General features: G+C 47.8%; 1 protein-coding gene across 3 annotated transcripts in view; it reads right to left on the bottom strand.

Moving 5' to 3' along the window:
• prr5a (proline rich 5a (renal)) overlaps positions 1-12,448 on the bottom strand; it is a 40,149-nt gene that overhangs the window by 25,124 nt on the left and 2,577 nt on the right. The window contains exons 3-4 of one of the 3 annotated variants that reach the window (XM_061251518.1): positions 10,083-10,210; positions 1,172-1,297 (exon numbers count right to left, since the gene is read on the bottom strand). In XM_061251518.1, the coding sequence (XP_061107502.1) occupies positions 1,172-1,297; positions 10,083-10,210 (254 nt within the window). Of the gene's footprint in view, positions 1-1,171; positions 1,805-2,015; positions 2,225-10,082; positions 10,211-12,448 lie in introns of those variants that run through there. The other 2 variants (XM_061251519.1, XM_061251520.1) reach the window with 2 other exon arrangements.

Below are 12,448 nucleotides of genomic sequence, written 5' to 3'. Positions count from 1 at the left end.
AAGAATCATTGTCTCTGCATCAGCGTGCATAGGCAAGTCAGGTCCCGCTTGCGAAAGTTTAATCTTCGTTTTCTTTCACTATAGTTATTACAAAGAATTTTTGAAGAAATCAAAACACGTTCTCAGAAATTAAGTAATGAAGCGTTGCATCATTTCACTGCACTTCTGCTACACTGTCACAGACAGACATGCGAATGAAAAGCATCATCCACCAATAGCACACGAAAGAGTCCTTTCCCTATCCCCTTCAATTTAAACACCCAAAGACACCTTCAGCCTATTCTTAACACCTATTCTCAACGTGTTACTCCACGTGTCTCAGTCATAAGGACAAAGAGGATAATTATAGACAAAGTCATACTTGTATAGATACAGTATACACACTGAGGTTAATTGGTAGGCTATGTCAAAATTATTTTCTGAGGAGTACCCGAGACGTGTTGTGTTTTCTGATCTACAGAATTAAACATAATAGGCTTTTTGTAAAATGTTATTCCCTCTGTTAATCTATAATCTGATAAGTCGTCTGCTTGCCTACCTTCTGATGATAATATTATGATAATACTTTAATGCTGTTGACATGGAAATCATGCACTGACTGTAACAACGGAGGCTAGCTTTCTTTGTTCTTTGTTTGGACGAGGTAAACATACGGATGGGATGTGCTGCCTTCTCTTATTCTCGTTTATATTCAACATGTTTACAGTAAAACATTATCCCATCGCAAAGCAATGCAAGTTTTTTTTGCATATGGAGAGCCATAATGAATACAGCTGGGAGAAATACAAATGGAATATCCCTCACAAACACAAACACACCGTAGCCTTATCTATATAATACACAGTTCAGACTGGGACAGGCATCGTCCACTGACCCATAGAGGCCCTTCTCATTTGTCCCTTTAAAAGTCTCCCATGGACACATTATGGCAGGAGTATCCCCCCTCCCTCATAAACTCCCCCCTGACCACCGCATTCTAGGAAATTCCCCACAAGCCTCCGTTCCGTAAAAAGACAGGGGTCAGAAAAATGACAGAGCACGGCGCCCTCGGTCCCAGTACCCTAACAATAGAGGGCTGAGAGGCGATGAGCCGTAGCGGGTTTGCATGCGTACGCACACACGCGAGCGTACACACACACACACACACACACAGAGCGTGGCTCGTGCGTACCTGTTCCAGGTGGCGTTGGCCCCCGCTCTCCTCTGCTGGGTCCCCCTCTCCTCCGACGTGCTCTTCTCGCTCTTCCCCAGCTCGCTGAGGCTGGGGGAACTCATTAACTTCAGCCTATGAAGGGTCCTCATGGTGAGAACAGAGGGAGAGACAGAAAAAGACAGCACGCTCAATCCCGGAGCCGCAGGATCAACCCACACGGGAGGAACAATAATAGAGAGAGAGAGAGAGAGAGAGAGAAATACGTCCCTCCCGCAAGGTGCAGCATGTGCCTCTCTGTCTCTCTCTCTCTCTCTCTCTCGCCCGGCTGCTTCCCTCGGACGAGCGTTCTGATTGGCAGTGACGAGACGTGTGACCCCGTCGGTTATTGTTCACAGTTCTTGAGAAACCAGCTCCTTTCCCACTGTTGCTACATTCCTTTCTTCTGCAGAAGCAGCACGCACTCACCCGCGCGCGCACACACACACGCGCACACACCCGCGTGCACACACACACACACACACACACAGATGTGCTCGCACAGACACAGAGGCACACATTCAACACACACACACACACACACACACACACGCACACGAACACGTGCGCACAGGCACGTACAACAGTAGTAGGAGTTGCCATCAGAGCCTATTCCTGGAAAGAAGGAATAACAAGTTCAAACACACACACATACTCTCACATTCATACACAGTCTCACTCGGGTATACTGTATAAGCAGTCCTTTGCAAACGCACAGGCTCTCTTGCACACGGACGTGCTACACAAAGTCACACGCATGTGAACGGACAACACTGCTGGTTCTGCAGCAGAGCGGATGTTCAGTCGGGGATGTGCAGGCACACACCTGCAGGGACAGCGCACCTGCCCCTCTCACACACCTGCCTCTCTCACACACCTGCAGGGACACCTGCTCCACACAGGTCTCTGTGCTGCTGCTCAGCAGGGCTTGTATACCCGGGGAAAGAGGAAAGGGTGTACTGTCGGCCTCCTGGCGGCCTACTGGCTCTTCCTGTTTACTGTGACATGCAGCGGGAGCGCTCAGACCACAGCCTGGTGATCTAAACCCAAACCAGGAAGTGGCACTGGTGTGGGGACCTCGGAAACAGCCGTGGGCAAGGGTGGGGGGCGAGGGCGGGGGCGGGGGGCGGGGGTGGCGAGGGCGGGGGGGGGCGGTGTGCAGCTAGCTGATAAGGGGGGAGCTAAAATGATGCAACCGACCCGGAAAAAAGGAGAAAAAAAAGGCAACTGACAAGGGTCCCGAAAAAACAGACATTTTGACAAAGCTTCACTATTCTGGCACAAAAGTAATAAAAGTGCACTTTGATCGCAGATTTGCTTCTTAATCGCAAAGAATTTGTGCTGCTGGCATGCCCTTGTTAAACAAACAAAATAGCGCGTGCAGACTGAGACGTCGGTAATCCCCGCATCCCTTCACTATTACCCCCGCAAGTGGACGGGAGAGCTGACTGGAGCCGGGTTCGGACACGCCATGTTTGACACGTAAAAAAAGCTCTCCAGCCCACAGGTGGCAGGGGCCCCTCCCTGCACAGACTGCGCACTCCCAGCCGCCCTCCCCCCCCGAACTGAAACCACGGCAGTGGAACCACGGGGGTGACCTCAGCGGCAGCCGCACGGCCCCTCTCCGCGTTCCGTCTCCCAGAACCGCAGAACCCCGGCGCTCTGCGCTCCGCGTTCTCTCGGCGGTGCTCGGCGGAGGGGTTAAGAAGGCAGCGGGAGCGGGAGCTGGTGAAATTCCCCAGTGAAACCCACATGCGGTCGCAGGCATTCCGCCCCGCCGGCCCAGCTCAGCGTGCTGAGCGCCGCACACACAACAAAGGGCCTCTTCAGCCGGGCGTCTCAGCCTCGCGCGTCTTAAAGGTGAAAGGCAGCTTTTTACTAAGTCTGAGCACTAACACGAGGGGCTGCCCGGCAGGACAACTGGACTCTGCGCCCGTTTATATTTAACAGGAGACGCAAGAAATGCCCCTCCACAAGAAAAGCAAAGATCAGTCACTGATACCCTAAGAGAGAAATAGATCACTGCTCTAAAATTGGATGTAGCTCAAAAGCAGTATTGTTCTACAGAGCATGCTTTAGCGTGAGGTTTTTTTTAAGAGGACAGGGTTGTTCATTCATCAATGATGCGGGGCCTTCCAGCAACAAAATCAGATCATTAAAAAAAAAAGACTGAGTGCCTTAATACATCAGATGTACTATTTTGGGTCATTTCCTCAAGCTTGCATCATGCACAGACACAAGGGATAAGGTCAGCTCACGTTAAAGTCCTTAAGCTTCCCCTTCCTCTTCCTTCAAATACTCTGTGAGACGACGAGAACAGCCAAGCGCTAGCCAGTGTGTGTTTGTTTGAGTGGACGCAGGTGTGTGTGTGTGTGTGCAAACGGTGGGTACATGTGTGTGTTTGAGTGGATGCAGGTGTGTGTGCAAACGGTGGGTACATGTGTGTGTTTGAGTGGATGCAGGTGTGTGTGCAAACGGTGGGTACATGTGTGTGTTTGAGTGGATGCAGGTGTGTGTGTAAACGGTGGGTACACGGTGTGTGTGTTTGAGCAGCGGGCCAGCGAGGGTACCGGTAACAGACACAGATGGATGTGTCTCTCTGGGTCCTGACAGCACGCGGGAGAGCAAACAGGCAACGAGCTGACCTCAGAGTCAGAGCAGACAGCCGCCCTCCCCCTCCCCCTCCACTCCGATGCCCCAGACAATGGCACCATCCCGACTGTAGAGGGAGCTGTCAAACAGATTTGTGCTCCTCTTATTGATATGTAGGTCACACAAAGAGGGAGCGAGAGAGAGAGAGAGGAGGCAAAGAAAGTGAGGCAACGGCAACCTCTATTCACGCTCCACGGATGTACAGTAAATCACGACAAAGAGCCAGCGGTGCTTCTGAATGTTTACACGAGCAAGAACACCTTCTGTGGCCCGTTTCACACGCACGGGCGATTTCACTGTGGCAACAGAGACACAGGGAACTGCTCTGAAATGACCCACCGCGGTTTCTCAACAACCCGCACACGGCGCTAACACGGAAACGGGGGTGGGGAACATTCCCATTTTACCATTGTCTTATTTACAAACACACCCTGCTTTCAGTCAAAGTAAGCACACAACCCGATGACATGGTCCCGTATTCAGGCGAAAAACCACAGAGGAAAAGATTAACCAAGAGGCGTCTGTTCCAGGAACAAAGGTAATGTCAACACAGGTCGTGTACAACTGGAAATTCACAAAATGGAGTCAAATAAATTTAAAAAAGAGCTTTGACAGTGGCTGCAGTGAAGGCAAACCAAACACAAAACACCATTGAAAATGAACTGTAAGGTAATATAAGATAACAAAATACCTTATGTGTAGCTAAAATGACAGTAATAATTGCACAATTATAAATTATATTTTTATTGAGAATGAGGGGAGAGCCAGTGGGAGGCAGCAGGGCGCAGGGTGCAGCCGTTGATGCATCACTGAAACCTGCACAGCGTTTGACCCAGGAGATGCTGAGCTAGTAGATCGTTTATCATACCACAGGTCAACCGGTTCACCACTGTGTGTGTATGAGTGTATGTGCTTGTGTGTGTGTGTGTGGGTAAATGTGTGTGTGTGAGTGTATGTGCTTGTGTGTGTGTGTGTGTGTGTGTATGTGTATGTGGGTAAATGTGTGTGTGTGAGTGCATGTGTGCGTATGTGTCAGTGTATGTGCTTGTGTGTGTGTGTGTGTGTGTGTGTGTGTATGTGGGTAAATGTGTGTGTGTGAGTGTGAGTGCATGTGTGCGTATGTGTCAGTGTATGTGCTTGTGTGTGTGTGTGTGTGGGTGGGTAAATGTGTGTGTGTCAGTGTGTGTATGTGTGTGTGTGTGTGTGTGTGTGTGTGTGTGAGTGGGGGTGGCAATTGCGTGATATAAAGCTGATTAAACAAAGCTGATTTTCCTCCAACAGCGGTAAAAACAAACAGAAAGGTCTGATGGTGACAAGAATGTCCACATCAGGAAAACCTCAGCGCCCACAATGTGCGTCACCCGCCCTCACTCCCCCTGCACACACTGGCTGTACTGGCCGGTCCCCCTGCACACACTGGCTGTACTGGGCGGTCACCCTGCACACACTGGCTGTACTGGCCGGTCCCCCTGCACACACTGGCTGTACTGGCCGGTCCCCCTGCACACACTGGCTGTACTGGGCGGTCACCCTGCACACACTGGCTGTACTGGCCGGTCCCCCTGCACACACTGGCTGTACTGGCCGGTCACCCTGCACACACTGGCTGTACTGCCCGTGTCTTCCACTGGAGGTGGAGGTGAGCTGGTGGGCAGAGCTTGAGGCACCATCATGGTTACCATGACGAAGAAAGGTGTGGAAAAAAAAACCTGCGGTTCTAACGACAACTCCCCCCATTCACACTCATCTCTGCACTGGCCAATGATACGCACAAGGAATGTGGTTAGTTTAAAAATATAAGTATTTAGCAGAGGCTCTTACATTCTTTCACATAAGTTCAATGATCACAGCCGGATGTTTACTGGAATCAGCTTTGAGGGTAGTACAATAGCAGTGCCCCACCTAGGAAACATACAAACTATAGAATTACAATTATACCCTGGTGTAAAATTCAGCTATGACCAGCTTGAAATAATCAACTACCAGCTGGTCAAACCATGTTGAATATGGAGCTGGTCTGAACTAGTCAACCAGCTGTGGGTTTTTTTCAGCCGGGCAGTCTCATAACCACCCAGCTACAGTGCCACCCAAATAAACCTCAGTAACTCCACTGAACAGCAGTTTGTGCGCCAGAGAGGAATTGTTTTCTAGCCCCAGTGGTGACAAACATAGCGCTCTGTGGAGTAGAAAAGCCCAAGGCCCCTGCTACAGGGAGAGCAAGGTGGCAGCAGCGAAAGCTCTCATCCTGCACTACATGTGAAATGATGCATATCTCTCCATTTATCCTTCCCCCTCCAAGCTTTCTATCCATTTATTGATTGATTTACATCTCACAGTGTTTTTAATGTATCCGGATACACTCAGCGTTTCACGGTTCAGGGAACGCGTTTCAGCCTGATGACCACATGACACTGTAATAGGGGAAGATATGCTGTCTGTATGAACGCACGCACAGTATTTACATTGAATTTACCGGTTGTCTTCTAAATTCACTATATGAGAACACAGCTCCTTTACAAACCCAGGTAAATAACAAGAGCCATATCCCCGTCTATTCTCTGTGCAAACTCATCCACTCACAGTCCCTCCTCTGCTCTCTATCTCCTGAGTGCCTGGGCGAGTGAACGGACTCCGCTCATAATGACGCAGGAGCGCAGAGATGGGTGTAACCGGCCCGCAATGGGCAACACCAATAGGGAGGAGAGGTACCCGTGAAGCCAGGCGCCGGAGAGGGGAGCCCCTCTGTGCCGAACGGGGCCGCCTCGCTCACCTGGAGGCGGGAGGTGGCAGGAGGTGAAAACTTTAGCTCATGGGCTCACGCTGGTGTAGTGCCGACGCAGAATGCCCCTGGGCGTTTTTCTCCATTTCTCACTGGCTGAACCGCTCTAATGGAGATGCTCTTTCAAAAAGGCACCCCACCCCCTCCCCCTCTCTCTCACTCGCTCTCTCACACACACACACACACACACAAACACAAACAAACAACATACAAAACAGAACCATGGATAGCCTTCAGTCAGCTAACCATAAAGCAGGACTGGTGACCTGAGATTAATCTGACAGCATTGTGCCATTACTGCCCCTCAGCGTGGTCACCCCGAAGGGCAAAACAGTGAGAGAGGCAGCCAATGAGCAGCCTCCTATACAGGCAAACACACACACACACATACACACATGCACACACACACACACACAAACACTCACACACACACACACACACACACACACACATACACACACAGACACATACACACACACAAACACACACACACACACACACACACACACAAACACTCACAGACACACAGACACACACATACACACACACAAACACACACACAGACACATACACACACACAAACACACACAGACACACACGGAACTTGCGCCTTTCAGAGTACATCTCAGTGTTGGGCTCTATGTGTCTGCCTCAGCTCTCCATGAATACTGTTGCTATCTCTTTAATCAAGTATAATCTGCAGCCCCCCCCCCCCATCACTGCCTGGGGAATGTCAGGACAGCCTTCTGTCTACAAGGGTCCCGTCCCCACCTCCTGTCAGGCCTGCAACCGCTGATTATCAGTGCTTTTACAACTGCTGAGGTCCGCCATCTTAGGTCCGATATCAACACTGCTTACGCCATCTGAAATAATATCAGATTGGGAATATTATCTTAGATGTCATAGAACTACAGTACGGTATATGTAAAGAGGAAATATCTTGGCATACATTATTTAAAAATGTAAGGATACATTATTCATAAGTTCTACATGGCCCCCGTGGCCCAGCGGCAAACAGAATTCAAACAGCTTGACTCCAGTTTACTGGACAAAGCAAGAGGGGCCCCCCAACACGCAAACACTTGCCAATTCATAAGCTTCGCAAAAGTGCACACTGGCCTAAAATATCGAACGCCCTATTCCCCGTACACACAGGGCCACGAGAAGAGCCTAGTCTCTTAACTAAAGCTAAAAATAATAGCGCAGCCTTCGATAGTTTTTCATTAAAAGCCTAGAACTGCTGAAATGAGACACGCTACGGTAAATCAACACCATTTGCAGGATCCTGAGATGCCCTTAATTTTTCACTCTGCAAGCAAACCGGACAGTTTAGTCACAGCCTGATTGTGAAAAATGAGTGGGTTGATTTTATTGGAGGACTTAAATTACAAGAACAATAAACCACTGGTAGCACATTTGGATTTCATAAAAAAAAAAATACTTGTGCACCCCCCTCCCAACCCAAAAGCTACATCAAACAGAAGACTGTTCACACAGTCTTTCCCTGACGTAGCACATTCTGTGGTGCTTAGTAAGCTTTCTAAAACTTACTATATTAAAACAGAATAAGGGGGGGGGGGGGCGTCTCTCCTGATGCCAGCAGAGCTCACTGTTGCTCACGCACATCTGACTTCATAGAAGCCACTTTGCTATCAGAGCTAGAAATTTATGAAGCCATTTTCTGATTACTCCTCCCACCCTGCCAACACCAACACCGCAAACCCCCCCCCCCCCCCCCCACATCACCCCACCCCACCCAAGTTCCACAGGAACTCCTCCGCTCAGCATCCACCCGGAACTGCAGCAGAGCTGGGGGGGAAGGGGGGCGTCCGTGTGCGCCATGGCAACACAATGAATAATGTAGGGATTTGAAAAGAGGGAGATGAACCCCACAGAGGGCTCAATAATTAAATGGAGGAAGAGAGAGAGGGGATGTATGGCATAGGGGAGCCACATCGAGCTGTGCGCTGGTGTGTAGGTCTGGGAGGCAGCTGTGTGGCTGGGTGGTTTAAAACTCTGCTGCCAGTACAGAACTGTGTAGTACAGTACACTACAGTCTAGTACATGTCAATACAGTACACTACAGTATAGTACAGTACACTACAGTCTAGTACATGTCAATACAGTACACTACAGTATAGTACAGTACACTACAGTCTAGTACATGTCAATACAGTACACTACAGTATAGTACAGAACACTACAGTCTAGTACATGTCAATACAGTACACTACAGTCTAGTACATGTCAATACAGTACACTACAGTATAGTACAGTACACTACAGTCTAGTACATGTCAATACAGTACACTACAAGACATTATATGAGAATAAGAGCCCTGTATAGTATTGCACACTACACTACAGAAGAGTATAGTAGAGTACACTAAGGTTTTAGTATAGTACAGTGCACTACACTACAGAACAGTATAGCAGAGTACACTAAAGTATAGTAAACTTTAGTATAGTACAGTGCACTACAATTCAGTACAGTATAGCTTAATGCCATACACTACATGTCAATACACTACACTACAGAACAGCACATTTCAGTACAGTATAGTACAGTATACTATAGTACACTTCAATACAATACACCACTGTACACTACAGTATAGGGCAGTATATTGCTGGACACTATAGTACACTATAGTACACTACAGTAGACTACAGTATAGTATATTGCAGTATAGTACAAGACACTAAAGTGCAGTACACTACTGTACACAACAGCACAGTACACCAAATTACAGTACAGGACAGTAAAGTATAGTACACCACCTGCTATGCTGTTTTTAAGTGTAAGGCGGAGAAAATAGAACAAAAATGCAAATGTCCTCTGAGACCTTTGAATCTTTCCATCTGAGAGCCACAGGGGGAAACTTTGAAAGACAGCTGATCTACACTGTGTTACTGGCCAGGTGTATGTATAAGTGACCTACTGTATATCAAGAGTAAAAAACAACAACATACAAATCAATGTTTGTGTGTTCATGTACACAGCATATAATGCCTCTGTATTAAAATGCATTCTATACTATTCTGAAACAATGACAATCAGTGTGTTATTCCAAAAAAACATCCGGGCGTTTGTGTAGTCCTTCAAACAAAAGCTCATGACACCTAAAACTTTCTCAAAGAAACTGACAACACAGCAATTACAGATAAGTCAATGGGGGAAAAACAAGTTATTACAAGGGAAGGGAATACGTGACTGGACAAAATGGGGAAATGGAATCTGAGAATGTAAACAGAAAAAAAACGACACATTCATATTTCCAATGCTCATGTTCAGTAATATGTAAAATACTTTTTTTTTTTTTTTTAAAGCAAGATGAAGCTTTTTTTTTTACATTTAACAGCTGGGTCCTGACGATGCAGATGAGTATGTAGGGGGAGTTTCTGATGGGGGAGGGTGGGGGGTGGTGGGGGGGGGAGATTTTAACTGGTCTAAACTCTCACCTCCTAAGTGGATGGTCACTCCCTTCCATGTCAGAGCTGAGGGGCAGGGCGGAGCGGACAGCGAGGCTGACTGAGACTGATAAAGGGATGTATAGACGCTTTTGTGTCCAATGATATCCATCCAGCATCTTTTACAAACAACAAGAAAATACCAGGCACGTTTCAGGACATTTTTTTCCGAGTATGTTAAAAAAAAACACACACACACACACACACACACATAACAGGGAACAGTCTCTAACAGGGAAACAGCTTGTAGTGTGCGGACAGCCAACTGTCTGGCTTGCTCCAGACATTTCTGCACTTGTTGTTGTGTTTCCGCTGTATTTATTTTAATTTTTTATGTGTTCGCGCTTTTGTCGAGTCATATCCTCAGGGAAGTTTTCACACTGGACTAACCCTCGCAATGTCAGGGCAGATGAGCACCTGATGAGACTAGCCATACACAATGTCACAGGGTGAAGTCAGGTCAACAGATCTCAAGTTGATGATGGTAACAATCGAGCTGCACAAGAAAGGTCAGAAGAATGTGATGCGCGTGACACCTTGAATCCACACATGCGGGACGGTTTGTTTTTGCTTTGGGAGTGGAGTAGCATGACGGTTATAGAAACAGGCTTACGACTCTGCGATCACAGCCAGGGTTGATTCCCAGGTGGGAATACTGTTATACTCCTGAGCAGGGTAACTAACCCGAATCAACTCAGTAAACACCCAGCTGTATACACGGATCGTATGGAAAATAATGTAAGTTTGTATATGTTGCTCTGGGTAAGAGTGTTTGTTAGATGCCAAGACTGTCAATTGCTTCAACACATCTTAAACACAAGACTATGACCCTAAGGTTACTCATGGGTAATAACAAGAGCTAAACTTTGATATTAGCACTGATGCTAACCAGTAAATGGAAGCAAATAAAGTACATACAATACAGTACAAATAATTATGTTATTCAAAGAAATGAGGTTTTTCTCAGCTAGTCAGCATTAATAATGAAAGATTCTATGTAATAAATACTTAAAGGGTGCTCATTTCAGCAAAGCCATATATCCCAACGTGGTAATGTTACCACTGCAGTCCAAATCACATGGCTTTTTACTGTCTTTCACAACATCAGTGAATGACAAATAAGCCTTTAACGGTATATCTCAGGCTACTGATCCTGTTGAATTCTTAAACATAGTAACAGTACTCTCTCCGGGCAACTCCTGCTGCCGAGCGTGTGTGTAGCCTATATATTTTATAAAAAAGGAGAAGAGTCGATTCCATTGTTGTTACAGAAGGCCGCAGAATAGCTTTCATCTGGCAGGCCTGCGAAGGAGACAGGACTCTGGACGCCGTTTCAGAAAATGTGACAGCCCCGGCATTCTGCCCAATAAAATATTCTGATTAAATTACGGGAGCGCAGCGAGACGTTTGATCCCCCTCCACCCCCCCCCACCCCCCACTCCCCCCAGTCTCCGGAGAGGCGGAGAGTTTCTCCACATTAAATATGGAGGTCCTCATTAGGCAGGAGGAAATCCCTCAGGAGGGTTAAGCCACTGCCGCATCTGCTCAAGGAACACCAATTCATAACACGGGACGCAAATATCGCGAAGCCGGCGGGCTCCGTCGTCCAGAAATACAAAGGAGCGCGCGCCGTGCGATCAGTCGAATCTGGAAAGACTGCCGGAGATGAATACATTTCTTTGTTTTTTGTTTTTTTTTGGCTTGTTATTTTTATATTTGCGATATTTGTCATTCAAATAGCCAGGTGCTTAAAAGCGCAGCCATCTAAATGTCCACGTGACTCAGCTGTAGGCAGGAAATATTTCCTTGGCAAAATGTCTTCTCTGGGGAACGGCAGGCAGACGGCAGGGTGGGTGACCTCTCCTCACCTGTCAGACAGGGCCTCAGCGCCACCTGCTCCTCCGCACCTGCGCGCTGGCTGCCATATGGAGGAGCTCCCTGGCCCTGCACCCCGTCGTCTCAATCGCCCGAGTACCCCAGCCCCGCTGAACACACAGGGCTCTTATTCTCAGCGCCGCCGCCCCCGCGGACTTAAGGGTCAGGCTCGGCTCAGTTTGGGCGGGCCCGAGACTGGGCCTTCAAATCAAAGTACCGTCTGGACCCGACAGCTTCCGTTCTCAACAGCTGGGCCTCCTGAGCTTCAGCCAGAGAGTTTTTTTTAATGAAGACAGGCTGCCCAGACATCCCTGGTCTGACCGCTTCACAGGAACACATTCCAAACAAAAACGGCAAAATACTGAATTGTGTCACTACACTTTTATGAGTTTGTATTGTTTATTCAACCAATACAAATATTTACTGTAGCTGCATCCACATCTCAATCTTTTCAGGGGTATCTGCGGTAACAGAGATTGTAT

Source organism: Conger conger, chromosome 8, assembly GCF_963514075.1.
Source record: "Conger conger chromosome 8, fConCon1.1, whole genome shotgun sequence".
Taxonomy (NCBI): domain Eukaryota; kingdom Metazoa; phylum Chordata; class Actinopteri; order Anguilliformes; family Congridae; genus Conger; species Conger conger.
This window is presented reverse-complemented; position numbering and strand designations above follow the sequence as displayed.